General features: G+C 40.3%; 3 protein-coding genes across 3 annotated transcripts in view; 2 read left to right on the plus strand and 1 right to left on the minus strand.

The window, feature by feature from the left end:
• The window catches only part of LOC139217451 (zinc finger protein 385A-like), a 28305-nt gene extending 23241 nt beyond the window's left edge, over positions 1 to 5064 (plus strand). The window contains exons 4-8 of the mRNA XM_070848751.1: positions 2572 to 2746; positions 3210 to 3530; positions 4063 to 4250; positions 4347 to 4433; positions 4566 to 5064. Of these exons, the coding sequence (XP_070704852.1) occupies positions 2572 to 2746; positions 3210 to 3530; positions 4063 to 4250; positions 4347 to 4433; positions 4566 to 4793 (999 nt within the window). The 3' untranslated portion in view covers positions 4794 to 5064. The remainder of the gene's footprint in view (positions 1 to 2571; positions 2747 to 3209; positions 3531 to 4062; positions 4251 to 4346; positions 4434 to 4565) is intronic.
• A 4842-nt stretch (positions 5065 to 9906) lies between these two features.
• Positions 9907 to 12437, plus strand: gpr84 (G protein-coupled receptor 84). Its single transcript, XM_070848651.1, has 2 exons — positions 9907 to 9966; positions 10974 to 12437. The coding sequence occupies exon 2, from the start codon at positions 10983 to 10985 to the stop codon at positions 12195 to 12197; it is 1215 nt and encodes a 404-aa protein (XP_070704752.1). The 5' UTR covers positions 9907 to 9966; positions 10974 to 10982; the 3' UTR covers positions 12198 to 12437.
• Positions 12438 to 14725: 2288 nt separating this feature from the next.
• Positions 14726 to 23525, minus strand: stat2 (signal transducer and activator of transcription 2). Its single transcript, XM_070837507.1, has 24 exons — positions 23365 to 23525; positions 22865 to 22996; positions 22601 to 22745; positions 22428 to 22523; positions 21897 to 21989; positions 21728 to 21806; positions 21488 to 21567; positions 21222 to 21373; positions 20786 to 20944; positions 20600 to 20689; positions 20295 to 20354; positions 20140 to 20160; positions 19951 to 20044; positions 19597 to 19644; positions 19390 to 19473; positions 19148 to 19246; positions 18600 to 18735; positions 18176 to 18228; positions 17586 to 17671; positions 17325 to 17466; positions 17022 to 17205; positions 16760 to 16814; positions 16450 to 16541; positions 14726 to 15533 (listed from the first exon to the last, which is right to left on the minus strand). Exons 2-24 carry the CDS (start codon positions 22993 to 22995, stop codon positions 15322 to 15324), a joined length of 2391 nt encoding a protein of 796 aa, XP_070693608.1. The 5' UTR covers position 22996; positions 23365 to 23525; the 3' UTR covers positions 14726 to 15321.
• Between the last annotated feature and the right edge of the window lie 1701 nt (positions 23526 to 25226).

The following is a 25226-nucleotide window of genomic DNA, read 5'->3' on the forward strand; positions in this document are numbered from 1 at the left end:
TTTATATTTTATCATTATTCACTTTTCCTGTTGACTCCAAAGATCCAATGCTTTACTCTCTTTTATGTCCTATTGTCCCTGCTGCATCCAACACCCAACTCCCAGGCTGTCAAGCTTTTTTTTTTTTTGAATTGATGGCACACCTTCATTGATTTCTTAACACCTGACACTGAAGGTCATAGAGAGTGAAAGTATCAAAGCTCAAGCTCAAAGAAAACAATTGGGAGTTGCAGAAAGGAAGAGGGAAATAGTGGCACAAAGTGTGGACTGCAAAGACAAGAAGGGGCATTGAGTAGTTCTGCCTTTTGTCTACCCTGCTGTCATTTGTTTGTGGGGTTGTGGGCTTCATCTCCTTGTCTAATTGCAGGGCTTTGGCTAGCAGCAGCCAGAGGAGTTGGGTTACACAGGCAGAGCTATATCTGCCTTTCTGTCATCACCAATCAGGATGAGGGCTATATGGGTAACTATCATTGGCAGTTAATACCTCAGGCTTACAGAGGCATGCCGGACACGTCCCAGTGGTCCATTTGCCTCAATGAAGCATCCCACCCGGCAGAGCCTCCAACATGTACCTGTCACACGCTTTATGTGGGTCCCACTGCCTTGTTATTGACATAATGAAACCAACCTAATTCAAGCAGGTCTCTGTTGGTGCATACACATGCACATAAAGTCACACACACACATCTTGTGTTACTGTATTAGCGAGGACTTTACAGGAACTATATTTGTTCCCTAACACCTCACTCTTTCCTTTGATTTCATTTCGAGCTGACATGTGCATGTATATCTGGACTTGGAGGGCAATCCTAATTTCCCAGCCAAGTATTTATAGGATTTATTTCCGTATTAGATGTTTCTGCACCTCACCTTTGACATGCAGTGCCAATGTGCCAGTGCAGGTGGAAGCAAGTTTTTTAGTGTGAAACAGAAAGGTATGGCGTTGAAGTTAGGGTGGTGTATAGAGTCATTCAGGAGAATGGAGTTGGAGCAGGCATATAACTGTTTATTATTCATAATCACAATCTTTAACACCGTAAACCCAGCATTTTAGTTGCCTAATCCTAACCATATCTGAACTACGGTTTATTTGCCATAACCAAGATCTCTCCCTAAACATAACAATATTTAGTTGCTGTGCGCTGATGTCTTTTGCTGTCTATTTTTGTAAATGGTTCATTTTTGATGGACATGCTGACAGCAATGAGCATGTGGAAAATAGGGTTTGATTTCATGAAAATCTTAAGGATTATAACGTAACTTGTCTCTCGTTACCTTAACCTTAACTCTGATCAACTGAAATCCAAACCCTACACACATACTACGGACAAACTGAAATGTCCACTCCTCTTCATATTTCCCTTTGCCTGAGTTTGAAATTGATCCTCTAAAGTGCAATCACACAAGGACAAGCAGGCGAACACACACTCATGGCCATAAACTCTTCTTGATTTGCTCCTTTTTTTCTCTCAGTAGCTGACCGTCAACTGTCACTGGTCGGCCACAGCCCTGCAGCCCATTTTAGATAATCCCACCACTCAATAATCATCATCAGCTCAGCAGGCCAGTTCAGTGATTACACCAGTAGTGAAGGAAGACGAGAATATTCTAGAGGCTAATCTTCCCTGACAGCCTCATCAGCACATCAGACCCGCAAACTATCGGCTCAACAGCCTTTTACTGTGATGCCCAGAAAAAAGTCCCAGAATATATTTCAGAATTTGTGAGCAACTATCCTTGCATTATCCTTGTGGTAAAAAAAAAAAAAAGAGAAGGAGATTTGTTTAGTTTGGCATTTATTAACCTAGGGAAGTCCATTGAGTGCTCTTGGTTGTTCAGTTTCTGCTATGTTATGACACAGAAATGTACCCTTCAGGGCTATTTGCCAGAAAGCCTGTTTATGTCCCATTTGAAACCAAAGAGTCAATGTCGAGTTATTGTTTTAACCACGATCTTTTCCTAAATCTAAGCAAGTCATTTTTTTTGCCAAAACATAACCTGTAGTTTTGTTGCCTCAAGTAAATCAAGTGTAAAAATAAGTGTGAAAAATTTGGTTTCACACAGGACACGTATATCGTTCTCCTGCATGAAGATCCTGCGTTTGTGATGACCCATTCATCCACCACATCCTCCTCCCTAGATTGACTCTGTCGCTCTTCATACTACATTACCTGACGTTCTAAGGCTTTCTGGCAGAAAGCCCTGAAGTCAAATTTCTCCCTTGTGCCACACTGACACCTGAAAGCTGCCCATCAAAATCACAGTCCTTAACTGAGTAACCAAACAAACAACTAAATATGTGAGTATATATGAGTAGTAAGTAAATATAAAGCTGACTGGCAACAAACAAGCACACAGCAGAAGGGCAGTCCAGTAGAATCTGCTCAGATAAATTCCCTCCACATGAGGCATGGGTTCACTTCACTAACTTCATTGGCTCTTTGAAGCTCATATAAACATCTGATGAAATGAAATGTTCTGTTAAAAATGGACACAAGAATCCAGTGGAGCCCATTCAGGCCCATGATTTCATGTAGGCTAAACATCTCATGTGTCTTGTTCTTCTGCCAGAGCCAGGCAGAGGCCCATTATAAGGGGAACCGCCATGCTCGGAGGATAAAGGGGATCGAGACGTCCAAGACAGCTCGTCTACAAGACGGAGACAAGCAGCACCCTGCCCCTACTGCTTCTCCCACCCCACCAGGCCCCTCGCCATCCAGCCCTGAGCCTGAACCTAATAAACAGGGTGAGCATCACCTGTGATTCACACACACACACACACACACACACACACACAGCTGCTGTGTGCAGTGAAACGTTAGAAATTAATCAGAAAGGAGTGTTGGTATCCCACTGTTTAGTAACTTAGTTTAGTTCACTATTTCATCACAATGTTCAATATTGAGTTGAACCATGACAAGTTATGGCACAAAGCTATGACATAGTTGGCATGTAAAAAGTACAGAAGCCTCGTCTAGCTAGGGTGTCACCATACAGGAGCTGACAGACCTGCTGGCAGGTCCAGATGGACCGGCACAGCTGTGTGGTTTCGCCTCAGAGAGACAGAGTTTGAACCAAAGCAGTAGTGCTGGAGAATCAGTATCATTATTTTCACACCTTTACATCATGATCAGCAAGGTTGAAGAGTTACTGCATGACTGACTTTCCACAAATTATTTTCTAACTTGAAAATTTTGTGCTGTTTACAGATGACACCCAATCCTGTCCCAACCCTAACAAGTCACCTTTGACCCCTAGCCACCTTCCAACACCCACACTGAGCTCAGCAGACACGGAGTGTCACCTCTCGTCTTCTGTCACCACGCCTTTGCCATCCTCTCCCTCTCCCTCCCCTGCCCTCAGTACCCCCCCTGCGGACCCAGCAGCAGCTGGTCTTCCTGACACCCCATCCCCAGCACCCAGCCCTTCTTCAGGAGAGTCAGAGGAAGAGAAAGCCAAGAAGCTTCTCTACTGTTCCCTGTGCAAAGTAGCTGTTAATTCCCTCTCACAACTGGAGGCACATAACAAAGGTAACTCCAACACAGTGTTGTCAGAGAGCTCTCATTCATAAGTGCGTTACATCAGTGTATGCGGTCTGAGGAGAAATAAACCACAACAAACAACGGCATTAAGCAGTGTGCACAACTTCACACACTGAAAATGGCTCTTTAGAAGCAAATCTGTACTTGCTCTGTATTTTAAGTTTGAAAAACTAAAGCAGGTGCGTTAGTGCCACTTAGTGGTAAGATGAGTTAAAATTGTATGCAAAACAACTATGCACCAGTTGAGCAAATAATGTCATCACATGGTCCATTTAGTAGCTGTTCTGAAGATTTCTGTCACATCACATGATGCTCATGGAGTTTGCCAGGTTATCATGGACAGTCAGGTGTATAAATTCCCATTTTCTTTTATCTTAGAAGCAAAGGAGGAGAGTTCATTCTTGGAAAAGAACATAATATCACAAATAAGTCAATTTAGTGTTAAGTCTTCAGTATTTAGTTTTTGCACTACCATGGCCCCGATTACTGCTGTAGTTATAGTTCTTTTTACTAATTCCAGGTACCAAACACAAAACCATTCTGGAGGCTCGGAGTGGACTGGGACCCATTAAGGCATACCCGCGTCTGGGTCCTAAACCCAGCCTAGAGCAGGGAGGGGAGCTGTCATCTGACCCCAACACTCAGGAACGCACCTTCCACTGTGAGATCTGCAACGTCAGAGTCAACTCAGAGCTGCAGCTTAAACAGGTGAGAAACCCACACAGAGATCCAAACACCCTGAGTGAAGTAGCTTCCAAGCAACCTCAATATATAATATCTATCCTTTCTCATTTTGTGTTTCAGCATATATCTAGCCGGAGGCATCGGGATGGAGTTGCAGGGAAACCTAATCCTCTTCTCAGTAGGCACAAGAAGCGCACAGACTTTATGGTACAAAATGTGTCTTTCTCACAGTCATATTCCATATTTCTCAATTCTACCCTGTAAAACATTGTCATTTAGGTTTTGCAAGCATCAGCACTTAAAGCTGTGTACTTCTATTTTTACTTGACTTTCTCAAAGGAACTTCCAAAAACTCTGGGGGCCGGACTTTTACCGAGTCCTCTGGCTGTTGCTGCAGCGATGGCAGCCGCAGCCTCCTCCAATCAGCTGGCACTACGTCCTCCTTGCCCGACCTCCCACCCTCATCCCCACCATCACCTCCTACAGGGAACACCCCTCAGCCTGCTGAGGCCCGCCCCAGGTCCCATCCGCACCGCACATGGGCCAATCCTCTTCACTCCTTACTGATGGCGAGAGAAGGAGGACGAATCAGGACGAAGCACACTGTGAAGTGGAGGCCTGCAACCATGTGCCATCAAGAGCCAAATCAGCTGGTGTGGCTCCAGCTGGTGTTTCATCATAACATACATATGACTCTTGGTGCACAGTGGGGTTGCAGACCACTATTGTTACATTGACAGGGAGAACCAGAGATAAGTGACAAATCTCATTTCAAAGACACCATATGTTTCCATCCTCCCCAGTTTCCCTTCATCACTCAGCTATCTGCCAATCATCAAGTAGACACTGCAGATAGTTTGAGAAAGAACTTATTAAAAAGTTTTTATCAAGCATGGACTTCTTTCAGCATCCTCCAATCAGCAACTGACTAATTATCTTCATCTAACACATGATTCACTGTATCTGACTCAAAGCCCTACCTCTCTTATGTTTTTAATGCTCACCTCTGCAAGGATTCATTACATATCCAAAAGCATCAATGTTATCAAAAACATGCCCACTGGGTTAGATATAGTAGTTGCCTCTGATGTTAGCTGGTATCATACTGTAGCTGTCACAAGTATAGTGGATTGTACCACTGTAAAGTTCTGTTTTTGTGGCCTAAAGAGAGAAAAAGGTAACAATTTCTGTACTGTTTCTGCGGTTACTGGCAAACATTTGTCTGTACTGTATGTCTACATTTTCACAGCTGGCCTATATGGTCTGTATTTACCTCTGTGAGACAGAAAGTGGAAGTCAAAGAGGAACAGCAAAAAGATAGAAATTACATTACGTCTTAAATCTGTACTGATGTACATTTATGGTTTGGCAAAGGAGGAGTTGTGAGGAAGTAATTGCTACTGGTGCACTATGCAGCTATCTGTGTTTATTTAGAAGGTGTGTGTGTAAAACGCCGTAACGTTGGAAAAAATTAGAATAGAGTGAGAAGGAAAACCCATGCTAGGTTAGTTTCTTTAGTGAGGGTCAAGATGTGACCGTCTGTAGAGAAATGGTCCTCCGTTGAATGGCCACTGACGACAATCGTGTGCGTTAAGTCCCACAAAGCACATAAGTAACAGTCTGTGGCGAAAAAGTCTACATGTAAATGCTTGTAAACACATTCAAAATGACGCACTATCATTTTTTTTTCATCTGCTCCTCACTGTGCAAAACAGAAAGGTTTCAGTGTCTTAATGGATTAGCTTCAACACTGTGAGCACAGCAGAACAATGGTTGATTTATGACTTTAGTGGCAGGTATTTGCATTGTGTGCACATTTAATCATACAGACCACATTTTCACCACAATCCCATACAAGGAGTGTGGAAAATACATGTGGGATGAAAGACACCAGCATTATGTTACAGAGAGAAGAGAAAAGGACCACATACACAGATGAGTATGCAAAACAAAACAACACACCATGTTAGTATGGTAGTATTATAGGCCTGTAGTGGGATAAAAATGTTTAGTTTGTCTGCTCTGCCTCGTGTGCTCCAACTCTACATGACCCTGAACTGTCCAGTGAAAACTGTCATGACGGCTTGTGAAACATTAGAGAGCTTTAGGAAACGGAAACTGTAGCAATACTTAAAGCACTCCTGCTAACTTTTCTTGTTAACTGCAATAAAAAGAAAATGTCTACAAATGTATGAATTGTTATTTAGGAGAAGTGTATTGAAACATTACTGTAAATGTAGATTATTAAAAAAAAAATGAAGAAAGGTACATGTTGGGGCTTCCTAATTGTTAAATTAAAACAAAATTATACATAAAATCATTAAACTGAGTTTATGGTTGTAAACATTGCTGATTGGTGATTTTTTTTCCCAAATGTAATATGAAACAACACTAAACACTGCGATTGCATAAGTAGTTTACTGATGTGATAATGTGAGAACACAGTGTGAGCAATGTTCTGTGATATTTTAAACAATTTAGTTTGACATACATTAAAGTACCATAGTAACAAGTGACTGACACAACATGACAGATATCTTATAGGTCCGTGCAAACAAACATTAAGATGTGGAAATAAAAAAATAGAATTTGTGTTAGGACAACTTAACAAAAGAGGATGCACATAATCGACATGCTAACAGGACGCCTAAAAATCACAGCAAAGAATGGCACACGCTCCACATGAACCCGAGTGGTGGAAGTCATCATCTTTAAGGTAAGAAACCTTTTGTTTGAACACTTTTGTTTGCCTAAGTAATTACACACAAGGGAGCCTGAGATTCAAGATTCCCATTGCTGATGACTGCTCTCCTGTAATTGTTAAACTTGAACAAAGAGGCAGGTTTTCCTTTTGCTAGGGACTGTTGGCCATGTCACCGTGGCCTCCTAATACTTGTGATAGCATTTGTTTGACTAAATGATGAAACAGTTAATTAAAAAAAGATTCAGATGTAATGAAATTTGTGAACAGCAGTATGGCAGCATCTACAATCTATTTAGTTTTGAGAGACAGCAGACAAGGCTACAGTCTTTTCACACTAATTATTACTATAAAATCATTGTTGATGAGGACCGGTTGATGATGATGTCGGAGCTGATGCTGCTCTACGACATTTTCTCTCCATTGATGTGTTTGCTCACTGATGGAGGAGAGGTGTATAATTCAGGGAACTCCTGTAATTTCCTTCCGTGTCATTTCTGCGGTTACCAGGCACCCTCCCTCCTTGCCACCAGACTGCGGCACGGCTTACATTGATAACATCTGAGGTGGTAGCAGACAACCACTCACGGTCTGAAAGCTCAAATGTGTACAAACGTGCTGACCAGTATTCTGATTCCTGTTAATCGACAGAGTGCTGATGAACCTCACAAACCACACGGAGGATCACATCTTCTCCAGCTACAGCCCCTCAGTCGTAGGCTACCGGTACTTTGCCGGGTTGTGAGAATGTGCTGTGACTATCACTGGTACTGTGGTACCCGATGACCATTCTAGCCTTTGCCTTACACCCATGTTTAAGAATTTGCTTAAACGTGTTCATCATCACTGACAGTTTTGACGGGCCGACCAGGAGTTGCTCACTAGGGTTGCTGCACTATTCACCTGCCTCTGGACCCAGTGGTAATTTTCAATCCCCTGACCTCCTGGAACATAAAGTGTGTTTATATTCATATGGACCCTGTGGGATATGAAATAATGCTGTGAAACTTGCACTCAGCCACGATAAACTCTTAAATTTGTCTGGGTGATTAATTGAAAGTTTAGAGAGCAGAAAGGAGGGAGAAAAAGAGGAAGGAACCTAACAGGGTTTCCCTTTGAAATTATCATTGTTAGGTGTCAAGTTAAGAACCACACACAGAAATGGCTTCAAAATTAATTTGAGGAATTAAAACATTTTTAAAAAATGTCACAATGAATGTGAATATGAACTCAGTTTATGTGCAAAAGGGTCCAAACTACAAAGGTAATTTTAAATGTGACACATACAAAAGTTGTTACTGGAGTTCATGGTCTTACTGTCACTAACATAAAAGTAAGTAAGTTTTCACAACAAAAAAAGTTAGTAGAAATACCAGTTTTATACTAATGAGGTTAATACATATTAACGTTATGATATTCACTCTGATGTAATGTGTCATACAACCAACGCACTAAACAACTAACTACATAACAAAGAAAGACAAAGGCCATATTCAAACACATAAGAGAGTTCATGAGAGAATGATAAGAGAGTTCAGACACCCTGAACCACACTGCGGTGCGTCACTGCCACTCAGTGGTGAAAATAGCAGGTTGACCACATGGTTTGACTGAGTGTAGTTGTGTAATGATAAAATATAAAATACAGGAAACAATGTATTCATCAGTTCAAGCCATAACAGGATGCCCTCTCATCCCAGCTTGTCAACATCTACAACTTTAGACTTTGTTTTCTGCACATTTAGCAGCTGCAAACATGGTCACAATAACAGCCTAGATTATACCTTTCTGTGCATTCTTCTCAACATACTGTAACTCATCTGCAGGCTCTGAGGAGAACAGGACAGAACAAGAACAAGACCCAATCACTCAGATACACATCCTCTGCTGAGAGACCTGCAGTATAGGGCCCAACTCACAGCGACCCATAGTTAATTATTAATTCATCTCTATATCCACCTTTGTCCTTCCCCTTTCTTACTTCCAAACTTTCAAGACAGTTTAAAGAGAATTTGAATATTTTCAGATTTGCCACATTCCCATTGTCATATCTGTATATCGGTCATCAGATGAACTTTGAAGAATGTTTGAAAAGAAATAAAAAATACATTTCGATCAAGCATGGACTTTCTCAAGCATTCCCCAATCTGCAACATACGATGCTGTATCTAGATAGATAGATAGATAGATAGATAGATAGATAGATAGATAGATAGATAGATAGAAATACTTTATTGATCCCAGAGGGGAAATTCTGGTGATCTTTGGTTGTGATCTGACTCAAAACCCAACGTCTCTGTTTGAAGGTTATTCATTTTAATGTTGTTTATTGTTTATTTCTACATTGATTTATTACATATGCAAAGAAAAAGCAAGGTTTTATCTTTCTTTCTTTTTTATAGTATGAGTATTGATATTCAAATAGGGGAGGTATCCTCATAAGCCATTCTTGGCTCGAGCCTTTCCTGCTCAATACTTTTTCATATTTTCACTATCAATAAAAACAATGTATTCAACTCTAGATCTTGATCTCCAGATCTAAAGAATGGCCTATAACTACCCCTGTGTGAGACAAACAGGAAGTCTATGTGCAACACTAAAAAGGACAATGTACTGTGTGATTATTGTATGAACCACATCATGCATATAAGATACATACATACATACAGGAGTGAGGACACACCAGAATTAAACACATCAGAGTTGCGCTACAGAGAGATTAATTAAAACCTGGGTGATGTTGGTCTATACAAGCACACCTGACATGACAGCAAATACAACCTTGTTTCGCTTATGTTCCGCTCATAAATGTGTCTCCAACATGGTTGGCACATTCATCTCACTTCTTGAATTTAGACATGTCATGGAAAAGCCCCGACTCAAACCATGTTGTGTAGAAGCCACTAACGCAACACAGAGGGTGAGCATAAACTGTGAAACCAACAGGAAGCCAGACATTCAGCGCCTCAGACTACTGCAGGTCATGACACAGCTACACATCAGCAATTAGAAAGACTGGTGGAAATCTTCAGCTTTGAGGTGAGAAATTCACATTTTGTTTTTAACCCTTTAACGCCATGTGTATCATATTTGATACATGAGTTTTTGAGACCTCTACATCATCAATGTGATATTTTTTGTATTTTATCTGTTTTATATGTTTTTTTGTTTAAGATAAACAAAATGTGAGCAATAAATTGCACAAAAATGCCAGATGTAGCAAAAATGGTACAAATAAAAATGTCTTTTTTTTGTAATTTGTCAGGAGGTTCAATAAACAATCTGATTTCAAAATAATAGATTTTTCTGGCAATTATTTCATGGTTTAGGCATTAAAGGGTTAAGTAGTGGCTTAAATTTGACTTGTGTATTGAAATTTAAGTAAATACTTTCCATCTGTTTTAAATCCCCTTTTGGTCATATGTTTTATCTGTGTTACATTCTAGCTTTATTGCATACAATGTTTCACTAATTGAGAGTCATAATGTGTAATTAATAATTCTGCAGATTTCACTTAAGTGTATAAAAAAACAGCTAAAAAACACAACATATCATAATGGGGATGAAAAGTAAATTCAATGTAATTTAGTTTTTAGTAATTTTTTAGTAATTGCTACAGATATTTTGAGATCATACTATGAACAAAACCTGTTTCTATTCTGCTAATTTCTTATTTAATTATAATGTCTAAATATTGTATACTTGCTGGATATTGTATTTCAGGTTACTGGAGCCACAGCAGTTGCATGTACACAGCAGTAAATCACATTAGCTTATCCTAAAACTGCTGAAAACCCCTTGAAAAAGTTCTTATACTTCAAACTTTGCTCACAAAAAAATAAATAAATAAAAACATCCAAACGAATGTTTCCTTCAGAGAGAGGTATTTGTTATAAAAGGAAGTGCTAAACTATAGACTAAAATAGACTTCCCTTTTCACCTGTGGCACTGACACCACAAAGATGGGTGGGGGGGGGGGGATTGTGTATGTTTCAATTCAAGTTTCCGTGAGCTAAGTAACAAGTCGACCTATATTCTGATTCTAGTTCAACAGAATGTTGATGAACCACACAAACTACACGGAGGATCACATCTTCTCCTGCTACAGCCCCTCAGTCGTAGGCTACCGGTACTTTGCCGTGCTGTGGGGATGTGCTGTGACCATCACTGGTACTGTGGGCAACCTGATGACCATTTTAGCCTTCGCCTTAGACCCTCGTCTGAGGACTCGCTTCAATGTGCTCATCGTCAACCTGGCTGTGGCTGATCTCCTGTACTGCACCGTACTACAGCCCATCTCGGTTGACTCTTATCTTCACCTCAGATGGCGCAGTGGTCAGCTCTGGTGCAGCATCTTTGGCCTGCTCCTCTTCCTCTCCAACTCTGTCTCCATTATCACCCTGTGCTTGGTGGCGGTGAGCAGATATCTCCTGGTCGCCAAAAGGGCTATGTTTGACCGTGTGTTCTCTGATCGAGGCCTTATTTTCCTCCTGACCTCAGCGTGGGCACTAGGCCTGGCCAGCTTTGGCCCACTCTGGCCTGTTTACGTGTTCGTGCCACAGGTGTGCACATGCAGTTTCCATCGCACCAGAGGTCGTCCATACAGCACCATCCTGCTCTTTTTCTACTTTTTCATCGGTTTGGGCTGTGTTGGCGCATTCTACCTCCTCATTTACAAACGTGTCCATATTGCATCAAAGGCTCTGCTCCGCTACAGGTTCAGCCGCCGGTCCTCCAGGAAGAAACCAGCTTCTTCAGCACAAGGAACTGATGACAGCGGTGTAGAGAGTGGCATGGCTAACACATGTAGCTGCGAGATGAGCAGCCAGGTGGAACTAGCCCAAAATAAAGATGAGATCACATGTGAAAAGAGATCTGCCATGGCCTCAAATTCATCAGCCAACAAACCTCCCCCTGATATCGTCCCTACATCACCCCTGTCCACACCTGCTCCCGCCACTGCAGCGTCCTCCTGCCACTCAGCAAACTCAGGAGATGATGGTGAATTTAAGCGTGTGACACGCATGTGCTTCACTGTATTTCTGTGTTTCGTGTTCTGCTTTGTTCCCTTCCTGTTGCTCAACATAGCCGACAAACATAACCGCGCCCCACAGGTACTCCACATGTTCTGTGCAAACCTCACCTGGCTCAACAGCTGTATCAACCCCCTGCTCTACGCCGTCATGAACCGACAGTTTCGACAGGCCTACCATGTGCTGCTCACCAGGGCTGCTGCACCTTTCACCTGCCTCTGGACCCAGATGTCATGATCAGATCCTGATTTCTTGGAATTTAAACTTGATTGCTGATGTTTCTCCTGAGCTCAGTATGATATTATGCACTGAAATACAAGACGGACATAGTGAAATTTACACTCAGCAACTATCAACTTTTTGGTGTGATTATGTAGGAGACAGAAGGCGTTAAACAGGGTGTTACATTTATGTTGCATTACCAACATTTCTGACTGCTCCATTTCCTTCACAACATCCATGTGCTGCTCTGTTGCTATTTGCTTTTACATTATGTATTAGATATGAGCAATATCATGTGTTTATGTTATGTATGTAATAAACTCTATTTTGCATGGCTGCCTCCAGAATTTTAAGCAACAATTAGCCATTAGGTGATCCCCACTTATAGTTTTGTTACATAATTTGAAAAACCACCACTGTTACATAACACAGGATATTCGTACATGACACAATTCGGGGACTTGTGACTGTGATGACCTTCTAGCCTGTTTCTCAAAGCTGTGTTGCCTCTTACATGCAGACAGGACATGACTAATGATAAAAAGGGGTTCATGTGAGTGGAATGTACATGTGTGCGCAAGTGTGAGTTATGTCAAGGAGTTCATTTATTGAGGACACCGACAAAGGCAAAAAATATTCATACACACACACAAGTGAGGCTTAAAGCCATAATACTTATTACACCCTAGAAAACAAAGTTGCTGTTGGATGAAAATCGACAGACAACACTTCTATTCTTATGCTCTCTACACAAGCTATGGTCGTCAAAGACAATGAACCTCACGGCAGCACTAAACCTTTAACCTCTACATTTAAAGCTCAGTCAGTTTCAACTTTGACCCTTTTATGTGCAACCTAACAAGGTTTCAGCTGTTCATAACCTGAAAGCAACAGCAGAAAAACACAACACAGTACAACACTAATCATCAGACAGGCACATGCTGGTGAGAAAGACCTCGTCTGCACAGTTCACACCAATGATTTTGAGAAGAGACCCTACCACAAGTGGGACAAAGAATGTAAATTCTGCTCTGATGGTGGCATGAGAATAAAGATCACGATGTTGCCTAAATTAAAAGAGTTTATCCTCTGTGCCATGGTTATTTTAGGACACCATGAGCCACAACATCCCAGGTTTGTGTCTAAACCAATCTAGTGGTTTGCTGGTCTCTGAAATCCGAGAATTTCCAGGCCAACTCAGACACAGTTAGAGAGAATATGGTAGATGTAGCAAAACTAAACAGTCAGTCATCAGTTTTAAAGTTATTCTGCCATGAACTTGATTGTTAAGTGAAATGACCAACAAAAATACAAATATGTGGTATTTTCAAGTCAAGGAATCACCAGTCATTGGCATTTATCCTACCTCTTGTAAGAAATTTGATGAGAATAAACCCAAACTGTATTGCTTCATTTAGCTACAGACGGGACAGGTAGTTTAATATCACTACCTATAGTAATGATTTAATATTAGGATCCCTAGAGGGACCCTATCAGCTACAAATAAAATCTACTCTTCCAGGTATTCTGTCTTAAATTTAATTGGTTGGTAAGAAGAAAAAATACAATTATGTGATATTTTCAAGTCAAGGAAAATGAAAGAAATCAGTACTACCTTCTGTACCAAATACGATGAATATTAATTCAAACTATATTTCCATATTTCACCATGGATCAGACAGATAGTTTAATATTACCATCTCTACAACCACACTGCCAGCTAAAATGTACTCTTCCACCACCTGTGAAATTAGTGATTAATAAGAATAAATGACTTCATGTTGGATAAGTTTTAGAGGTCAAACCATCAACACACCGACTGGTTTAAGTACAGATAACTCTTCCGCCATGTTAACGGCTGATAACCACCACAGCAGCTAGCTTACGTTAGCTTAACTAACTCGTTAGCTAAAGTTGCCAAACCATCATTACGCTGATAAATAACAAAGAGCAACTTTTGTTTCTGGCCACCAGGCGAAATAAGTTAAGTATTAACTGACCTTAAAGCTCTTGTTCCTGAGAAAAATATCTGCTTCTTCAGCTTGTTTGCTGTCCGTGTTTCATCGGCTGCTAGCGTCAGCTAGCTACCAGCCAACTCGATGCTACTAGTGCCGTAAGTGACCATTTTAAATACCATGTTTAATAACTACCAGCAAAGGACTGATGGCTGCAAACAGCTGCTGGTTGAAGAAGGTGAATAAAACGTAGTGGAAGAACAGTAATGTTGACTAGATTAATACCAAAATTGGATCAAAGTATTATCTTTTTTTTTTTTTTTTATGTGGCATGGAGCAGCTGTTCAGGCACCCACCTTATTTCATTTATGATGAATAAAACTTAACCATAATGTGCAGCACATAAGGCCAAATCTTATACTAAACCAGGTAGAGCCACATATAATTTGGTAAAAGATTTGGTGCTGCAGTCCTAAATAGGCTGTAAATCTGTATCTTATATACAGTGATGTATATATATGATAGAAAAAAAACAACTTTTCATATCTATATTTACAACATTCAGTTATTAAGAAACAGAACACACTATAAATCTTTTTGCTTTTATTGGACAACATTTATTTTAGATTTAAACAAGCAGGTTAATATAAAAGTTTATAATTTAAAGGGACGAAGTGCTTTGTTTCAGTTGATGACAAGCTGTAGCAACATGACAATTATTAAGGGACTCAAATTAACATTAAAACAATAAATTATGTGCAGTCTCCGCTAATATAAACATTTTCCCAGCAGCCTAAACTGTCCATTTTATTACATTCTTAGACTTCTTTTCTTAAAACAACATGCGAAAGACTTCATGATGTCTGATATTTTATGGTACTAGTAATGGGATATTGATAGGAGTGGATATGAGTCCAGCTAGTTATCCAATAATCCTGCAATTGTCTCTCTTTTGTATTTAAAGCAGTCTCAGTGAATCAGTTTAGCTACAATACAACAAGAGAATTATAAAGGTTGTATTCTAATGATTTCAATATGCACACAAAAAGCATTATGTTGACACTGGATCAGCTATGTATGCTACATTTTTGTGACACAAATGTAAGGAAGGAAAATGTAAGGAACTAACAGTAAAGCTGACGACAAATGATGCAGTGGTTTGGGTGAATATATGCAATAGAGGCTTATTGGAAAATGCTTCCACAGGATTGTGGCAGCAGGCTGTTAAATCCTTGAAGACCTTGCAGCTCATCTTGCAAGCTCTCACAGCCACCAAAGAGGTTGGGGTTGGGGGAAAACATCAGTAAATCCTCCTCTGAGGCTGCAACAGGGCTGGACAGCATGGGATCAGGGTGGTACGTTTCCAGAGGTAAATTCAGAGGGCCCACGTTTTGTTCTGAGAGAAGAGAAATGGACAAGACAAAGATACGGTTTCTGCTGCCACGGCTGTGATGTGATGATCAAAAAGCAAAAGTACAGACTGAGAGAATTAGATTTTGTGAATGGCTGTTTATGGGCTGTATTGGTAACCGCATACTATATTGCATGACGCATGCAGTGCGCAGACAAAAGCAATATCTGCAGTATGACAAAGACACCCAGATGTCGTGCTGAAAAAATCAAACCAGTCTACTTCACCTGCTGTATACCACAATTCAACGCGCTTACTGTTGTATGAGCAAAGAAGATTAAGAAACCTATGTTAACTGTCACTTATTTCTGAGCAGTTGCAAGGCCACCAGTGAAGACTTACTGATCCAGGAAGTTACTGATCATGACCAAGAAATAGCCCTCTTAAAATAGCAAATTGTTGTTTACACCGTAGCATTTGTATGGATTTAACAAACAAAAAGAAACGTATTGAGTTTTAGAGGTGCTGATAGGTGGACTTGTTACCATTTGACAGAGCAATGCTTGCTGTTTCCACCTGGTTTCTAGTCTTAAAGCTGTCATTACTGTTGGTATCGTTTAACCTATGGCTACATCCTGTTTTTATTTTTGTGTCATTTTTGATTGATTTCAATGCCCACACCGAGTGTGTAGTGTTCAAGCTTCAGAAGATAGAATCAAAAAGCTATGAAATTAAAGAAACGTGTTAGTAACAGTTTTGCTGAAACCAGTAACCTGTTAGATTTTGCATTCAGTAGAAGCTCAACAAGTAGAAGTTCAACAATTTCATAACTTCTACAAAATTTATACAGACACCACCTTCCCCACTCATTTCCGACACCGCAAGGCCAAAACAGAGAAGGCAGCACAGAGCTCTGTGATGAAGGGAGCTGGATGGGACAGCAAGGAGAGCCATGACTCACCAGCTGCCTCCTCATACAGGCCATTCACTGCCTCCAGGCATTCGCCCTGTGCCATGCCAGAGGACATGGGTGACCTAGCCTCCAGTGTGTTCCTACATGACCAATAACAAACAGTCATTACATCCAGTTGCTCATGACATAAATAAGGGAGTGGGTACACTACTTTTTTAGATGACGTGCATTTTCAGTTTGTTTTTAAGTTGTTGTTCCTGTATAAATAGCACATAGAGAACATAAGGGTTGATTTAGTTTTAATTCAAACAAGCAATATACTTCCAACCTGCCTGGAGAAAGTGACTGACATACTTACTCATTAGAGACGAACATCAGCTTGGTTTTGATGTACTTTATGTACGGACTGTTAGCTGTAAGACAACATAGATGTGACTTGAGTCATATTCATCCCCAACTACAGCATGTCAATATAGAGTAACTGTACCCACTACGGTTCAGTAAGACATTATTCAAATGACATTAACCAAAACAGTAAATGGCCTGTGAGGTGTGTTTTTTTTTTTAGATTTCTTCTTCAAAAATATTGATGTAATGAGCAAATATTATCACGTCCTTACCTCCACTCTTTTCAGAGTAGTACTTTCCAAAAGCCTGATCCTTAGGGATGTTGGGATACAGGTAAAGTAGAGGATTTTCTGGGACATTTTCAGCTTCTAAGATCTGGAAATTCCTAATTATTTCCTGGAAGGGGATCTGAGAAAGGTCAACTTTGGTGAAGGGCTGGACGGTCTTCACATCGGGCTCACCTACAGGAGAAAGATGATCATTCAAAGAAAAATAGAGAGTGAAGCGTGTTTGCGTATCTGTCTGCCGTGCAACAATTTCAACATATTCTTAGAATCATTATGAAATACTAACACCTCACCTGTCATGGAGGTTTCCACCCAAGAGAAGGTGATTCCTCCGATAACACTTTCACTGAAGCGCAGTAAGAACGTGCCTCTCTGTTTTTTCTTCAGGAGGGTCCTCTCTTTGCCTTTGCTCACAAAACCCATGATGAGGCTATAGTGCAGATAAAAAGTCTTATATTAATCAAGAAACGTCTCCCGTTTCCCAGTAATCACAGTCATGAGCTGGATTGATCTGTGTTGAACCCAGATTCGACTCTTAAGTAAACATACCCATCCCTCCACAGGTCTTCAAGGAATGTTTTCACCATCACCAAGATGCCATCAAACCACACCCAGAAAGTATCAGGACTATTTTCCTGTAGTGAAAGAGGCAGAAAAGGTAATACACACCTGAAAGACTATGGCCATGAGTCCTGATCTGTTACAGTGAATTAAATGTAAAAATGGTAGCGCTCGATATGGAACTGCCTGTCAGCCAACATGGTCACAATGGCTATGTTAGCATGCTGATGTTTAGCAGGTAATGTATACCAAGTCTGATACCTTAATCTGGTTAGCTGATGTAGATATTAGCACTTAACACAAAATACACTATGGGAATGTAAGAACTTTCAACCCTAATGTTGAACAAAGTGACATTTTAACCTGCATGAGGAAAAAATCTGGGGATCACAAGTGTCAACCATTTATTATGAGGAATGACAGGACTGTCTGTTCCGAAAGTAAAGGCAATACTATAGCTGTTGAGATATTTCGCTCAAAACCAAAACTTCATGCCAGAAGGACGAGTCGGGGTGCCACCAAAGTGTTAGGGTTAAGGTTACTCCCTGGAGCCAGGCTGAAAAATATTGTTCAATTACCTTGCTAAATTTTGACCAAGCTACTTTGCAGGTATCATAGTTCTGCTGCTTTCCTGTTGGGATAGAAAACAAATGATGTATTATTCAACTCTCACTTACACAATCTTTAATAAAACATGCTTACATGCCATGAAGGACAGTGGATTATAGTATGCATTGCTTATCACAATCAGACATATCAATCTGAACTATGCACCTGGGAGGTGTCTTCATAATTCAAATCAATCACAATTAACACAATATTCCACGGGAGGCAAGCAACCGTAACAGACAAAAATGAAACAGCTGTCATAAATTTGATGTAGTTGTTGATGTTTGATGTTTGAATATGTGTTTGAATGAATTCAACCCATTCTTTAGACAAAACACCCACATAAATAAGCAAAGACAAGTGCATAAAGCAGAATATAGATGCAGTATTTACCAAAGAGCCTGAGTGCAATCATTTCCAGCTGAGAATCATTCAGACCACATTTAGTAGCCGAGAGAAACTGCCAGCTCAACATCTCTCCAAACTGCAGCCAGTTGGCTGCAGGAGAATTGGCAAAGAACATGATGTCCTGGAGAAACAGATGCACATTAACAAATATACACAGAATTAATTTATAATGCCTTCTATTAGCAGATTGCAAAATGGCTCATGGTGTGTGTTAGTTCATAATTGACATTTTACGTATTTAAAACCTTGGAAAACACATTGAGGGAGAGCTGTCATTTTCAGTGGTGCCAAGGTCCATACAATAAAAGCGAATACAATAAAAATCAAATAGCAATAAAGGGGAAATGAACAGCTGTATCAATATAATAAGAATATGAATGAGAGCAATTAAAAAAAATTTAAAACATTGAAAGTTACAATACATAACAATAACAATTAAACCTTTGATCTGTCTCAGTGGATTCAAAGATTTGTTGAAGCATATTCCAAGTATGTGGGACACGGTAATGTAGTACGTTACAGGCATATCTCACCTGGGTGTCCTGACTGATCATGTTGAACCAGAGGACTGACGCCCAGGCACTCTGCTGCTGGCTAGAGTTGGAGATGATGACCACTGGGAGGGAGGACGCCTAGGTCGGGTGCCAGGGAAAAACAGTTTATACAGCTCATATTTCCATAATCAAGACAAAATTACATGATGATTCATTTCTACACAGCTAATAAAATTCTTGTAAAGACAGTTATATAACAAGAAAAGCAGAACAAACTCCACCTGCAACTCAACTGACAAGCCCTTCAGCTCAAACAAAGTGTCAAAGTGGATGATGTGCAGCTCCTCTGTAACACTGAGAGAGATCTGTCAACACCAAAGCACACATAGACAAACAGATTACTATTTAGTTGTTCACATCTTGAATTATGAATTACTGAGTTAAAGGAGGCAAAGATGGGATCTTCAGGGTGGCCAAAGTCAACTCACATCACTGACTCCTTTGCCGCCACCTCCTGACTTCTGCTCCTTCAGAGTCTACAGATACATAAACGTAATACAATACAATACAGTCAGTCAGTCAAACAACAATATCACCACTAGGGCTTTGATTTATCTGTTGATAATTTTCTGGATTCATTGATTAGTTGTTTGGTCTATAAAATGTCAGAAAATGGTGAAAATGTTGATGAGGGTTTCCAAAACCCACTTTAGTTTACCTGGAGGGTTACCTAGTTAGTTTAGTTTAGTCTAAATTCTATTGAAGGCTTTATATTGAATTGTTAAGAGTTTCCTGAGTTGTCATTTAAGATTTTTTTATCACTTCAAATCATTATCACTAACCAGATGTCTGAAGTCTGCCACCATGCCTCCAGTCTGGCTCTCTGCCATGTTCAACGCCTTGGTCTTGGTCCCCAGAACATTAAAACGGCGATATCTACAAACACACTGGGTTTAGTAAAAATAATTACACGTGAAATGTAAAAGTTTAATACAGTTCTTCAGGTAATAAGTTATATAAAAAACACTCACCCTTTGATCTGAGGAGCCTCCCTAATTTCAAGGGGGAGAAGAACAGAGCAGTGACCACAGAGGGGCAACATAACATCTTCAGAAGTCAAGAGCAAAAGGCTGCTAGTTTACTCAGTGTGTAGTGAAAGTAGCTAAAACTTAAGGAGGAATCTCACCTGCCCATGGACACGTTCACTTTCATGGAGTGGTTCAGCTCAGGAAACTTAACCAGGAGTCTGAAAATAGGTCAGAGTGTGAGATTTAAGGCCTTTAGAATTACTAGACAGTAAAATGTGGAAATGGGGGGAAAAAAGGAACATATTACCGCACAAGGTTACAGTATGCATACATGACAATGAATGCACTGGCCAGAATGTGCTTAGAAAAGGTCTTTACATATAGATTAGTTTGCAAACATGTATAGATGTAACTTCAAATAAATACATAGCATTGTAGTGATTGCCTGCAGTGGCACACTGACCGGGTCTTCACAGAGAACTGGACGTTGGTGCGCAGCACCAGCGGTCCTTTCCCCTGAGGCATGGACGGCTGAGTCTCAACCACAAAGGAACTTCAAGAATCAGTAAAACAACAATGTCAGGAAATGTCACAAGGAAAATTATAAGAGAGCAAGGGAGTATAATAAAATTCTTCTTAAAAGAGACACCTCTTGAGTAAGTCTTTTAGAAGAGTATCTGTTCTCTTCTGCAGTGCAGGTTTTTGGGCCTTGACGGGGTCTTTGTCATAGGTCACTTTTCCTACCAGCTCGTCCAGCTTAACAAGAAACTCCCACACCTGGAACAGACACACTGCCACACAGGTGAACCTACAAAACAAGAGGAGGGAGAGAGCAAACATGATGATGTTCACACCGATCTTGGACAATAAAATGGTTGAAACACCCAGAAATTAAGACCACAGTCGCTATAATAGTAATGATATTGCGTGTATGGGATTGAGGAGGTCTCAAAATAGTAGTTTCATGAAATTGAAATAATTACAATAGATTTTTCTCAATTCATTCACAGAGGGATTGTTAATATGACTATTACAGTCAACGCCAAAGAGTGACATTGATGTGGAGCAGGTGAGGGTAAACATACCATGTCTCTAGTTGATCCAGACACACACTGTCTGGAGCACCAATGCAGGCTCTCTGCTGCCTCCTCTGCCACTCCACCAGCTCCTTCCTCACCAATATGTCGATCAGGTCCTCAGCCCTGTCCAGGAGCTTATTTAGGTCTGACAGTGTGCTCTAGAGGGTTATCGCACAAGATAATTTTTCTTTTTTAAAAAAAAGGGACAAATTAGGATAAGAACTGGGCTGAAGAGATTAAAGTGTTATTCAGGAATATCAATAACTTCATACCTTCCTACAGTCATCCAGTCTGTTGATAAGTAACTGAAAATTTTTAATTTGTTGATTCCTCACAGCCTCGTCTACCACATCTGCACAAGAGTTTCCACGGAGGGATCACAGTTTCCACAGAAGACAGACCAAGAGAGAAGAAAACATGTAGCTGTGATTCATGCCACTTCATTACTCATCCTCAGAAAATATGATTAGAGCATGCAAATATTACCAGACAGAACCTTTGAATCTGCTTACTTTCCATTTTGTACGTCTGGTATTTGAAATCAAACTCGTCTTGCTGCTCCTCCAGGCATTGCATTGCATGCTCCATGCACTATATCCCAAATGAAGAAAAATAAGTAATGATTGAACTGTAATATCTTTCTTCTGCAAAGCACAACATAATGTTAAACATAATCTGCACCTGCACTTCATTCCTGAGGCCAGACATTTTACGTTCAAGGTCCTGCTGGCTGCTTGTCTCCATGGGTTCCTGCTCTACACGCAAGAACTGGACCTGAGATAAATCAAGGGAGTGGGAGGAGCAGTTACGGAGATAAAGAGTCTTTCTGATGTGATACTTGACAATGCTGTTACAGAGCAAAGAATAAGTGCGAGTGAAAGTGGCAGTTAAACTACTATTACTGCTTGGTGGAAAATCTTTTCTTTAAAGCCCACACAAAAAGTCCTGTAATTAGTACATGTTGCCCTTTATTAATAACTGTAAACAAACAAAGATGAATAACAGTAATTAGCACTGGATACCATCACATCCTTTGTAAACTACCACAAACTGTACCACAGACACTCAGCACCAATATGTGCTAACCATTATGTGTGTTGTTGCTTTGAGTTGCATGCTATTATATTATGAAAACATATTAAAATGTTGAGCAATAAGGTGTGTCCCATCTATTATACGCTTCAACAAGCTTCAATGGAATGTTGCACCTACCTGCTCAGCCAGATCGGCACTCTGCAGGATTTCCTTCTCTTTCTCCAGAAACCAAAGGATTGTGTTTGCCAAGGCACACGGGTCCTCCAGGTACTTCTGTCAGGGTCAAGGTCAAAGTTAATTATGTAAAAGTATTTTCGCAGGTAGGTTTCCACTTTGACACCCAGACGAACCTGAAAATTTTGTTTATAGCGTCTAATGTTGTGCTGCAGTAACAATGACTCCTCCTGGACAAAGCGGCTGTGTTGGATGTCCAGATTCTCCAGTAGGACCTGGAACAGCACCATGGCGAAATCATGGTCCCGTGCTGCTTTTGTCCTGAGGGGCAAAAAAACAAGATACAAGCAGAGTATTTTACAGGGTCACTTACTGTGATCCTGGAATGACACAATGTGGGTCAACTAATATAAGGAGCAAAAGTCATGGGGCTGCCTTACCACTCCTGCTTCTCTATCCAGGTTGACAGGTAGTGCCGAACATCCATGGGCAAAGCATCTCTGTCATAGAGCTCATGTAACTGCAGTTTGTACACAGCTGACAGCTGCCTCAGTCTGTCCCACTGGGCCATCCTGAGGTTAGTAAGGGGAAACACCAGCATGCACGCAAACAGCAATCCGCATTAAATGTGTGCAACGTTGTTGAGTATGAGCGCTTGTGCTAGCCTGTCCTAAAAGGTTATGACTGCAATAAATTTAAATGTAACAGTCCTCATGCAAGTCAGTCGAGGGAACAAAGGTCCAGAGTGTAGATAACCTGTGACTTGCTAACTATGTAACGCTGGACCTTTTTATTTTGTGACGTGAAGATAACAAATTCTGTTATGATGCTTTTAGAGAGTTGTTCGAAGTTGAGACGGAGTGTACTTTTTGTATGTTAGCTAGCTCTTCCAAAAACCGCAGACAGGTCTCGACCCATCAGTAATAACACATTTACTCACCTTATTGTATGATGTCAGTCCGAGAGCACGTCTTGCAATATCTTATAAGCTAACTGCTCATTTAAGATGTGTGCATAGCTAGCTCTTGTTTCCTGCGTTACAAGCTAGCTGTCGCTGCTGTTCAGCGTTTGTTAAACAAAACAACTTCGAGCGAAGCGTAGGCGTGCGGATGTTGTTTCCATTCCTCTTTTTCGTTTCATTGGATATCTACTTCTCCCTCGCAAGTGGTTCTTTATGGCCCCTCGCCGGCGCCATTTTGGCTCTGGCACAACTGCCGTTAAAGCAGCGAAGAGCCGAAATGTCCGAACAAGGCTCTACAGCTTCCTGTGATAGCAGAGCTGACAGCTGATTGGTCGAGCCACCCACAGACTATTGGTGCACCTATACGTCAATCTGTCCTGAGGGGCGCGGTGAACAAAACAGAAACTTATGGCCCTGTCTGTGAATTTACGAGAAATGACGTTGTGAAAGTGACAAAGCGAGCATGTGACGCACTTATTTAAATACTCTCCAATTAATAAAGAAACAAACAATAACCCGGATTGTTGCACCCTGGAATATCTAATTAATTTCATTATCTTGCATGGACAGATTTTTTCACAAACAGGAATTTGTGAATAAACTGGATTCTCCATTTATATTACTCATTTCAATACACAACAAAAAAAGTAATACACCTTTGGAGCATTATGGTACCTTTTTCCCTGAAACCCATCATCTGTTGTTATGTATATGCATACATTTTTGTATTATCTTTCATTTATTATTGTTATTTTTGATATAGTTCAATGTGATTTATTATTGTTATTTTTAATTTGATTAAATGTAATTTATTATTGTTATTTTCAATGTAATTTTCTTTTAATTGTTTTCACTCCAAGTAAGTTAAATTTGATTCATATGTCCCGATATTGTTTACCTGAGTGTTTGTATATTAACCTTTGCCAATAAAATAGAATAAAAATAAATAAACAAAATGTGCGTCTCTGATACTCTAGTCTAATCCAGAATAACAAACTCCACAACTACTTTGTAGTTTAATCCATAAAAATACATTATATTTAACACTACCACTGCTTTTATTCATCCCTACAGTTCCCACTCTTACCAGTAGATGTCAGACATGACACACAATACAGAAATGAGTTGGGATTTTACTTAATTGATAATATAATTGATAAGATGAATAAACTCATCATCACAGGGCTGTAGAAATCACATAACTACTCAGTAATCTCTATAAATGTGGTCTACTTTTGTTTTCAACCCTGTGTAATTTGTCTGTTTTGTAGGATGTAAGGTCATTGTAAGGTTGTTGATATTTCCACATTAAGAGATTTTACAGAGCCTGAACCAGGTCTATAGTCCCACGGCAGCCACAGACCTTTTTATATGATAACACCTTCTTCCATGTAAGCGGGGGAATGTGTTTAATGCACAGGTACAGTGATTTGTCCAGGTTTATGGAAATTGTCCTAACCCCCTGACTTGGGTTCAGATATAGCACAGTCTCGGCTGCATATCATAGAGCGAACATAGATAAATGTCTATATGCAGCCTATGCTACAGACCCACACTGCTGTCACTACTTATCAACTGAGGATTTTCACTTTTACAGACAGCATGAAATTATGTGAAAGCATTCCTTCATAATCGGCATACGTGCTCAGCCAGGCCAGAAAAAACTGTGCCCTGACTGACCTTTGACAACATCAAAATTAAACATCGTTATACCTGCCCGTGGATGGACGGGAAAACCTAAAAGGGAGGGGGGCTAAAAACGGGAGCTATTCTCCTCCCAGACAAACACAAATGTTATATAACATTATTAAGTAGATCTTAAACTCGTGTAGCTCTTCTAA

The sequence above is a fragment of the Pempheris klunzingeri genome, chromosome 2, assembly GCF_042242105.1.
Source record: "Pempheris klunzingeri isolate RE-2024b chromosome 2, fPemKlu1.hap1, whole genome shotgun sequence".
In the NCBI taxonomy this organism is placed as follows: domain Eukaryota; kingdom Metazoa; phylum Chordata; class Actinopteri; order Acropomatiformes; family Pempheridae; genus Pempheris; species Pempheris klunzingeri.

Excerpts from the sequence above, each read along its gene's own strand:
- gpr84 (XM_070848651.1), top strand. The coding sequence starts at position 10,983 with ATGTTGATGAACCACACAAACTACACGGAGGATCACATCTTCTCCTGC.
- stat2 (XM_070837507.1), bottom strand. The coding sequence starts at position 22,995 with ATGGCCCAGTGGGACAGACTGAGGCAGCTGTCAGCTGTGTACAAACTG. Across the intron at positions 18,736-19,147 it reads TGATCAGTCAGGACACCCAG|GACATCATGTTCTTTGCCAA; the intron begins GTGAGATATGCC and ends CTGTTTCTCCAG. Across the intron at positions 15,534-16,449 it reads CCTGTATGAGGAGGCAGCTG|AACAAAACGTGGGCCCTCTG; the intron begins GTGAGTCATGGC and ends CTCTTCTCTCAG.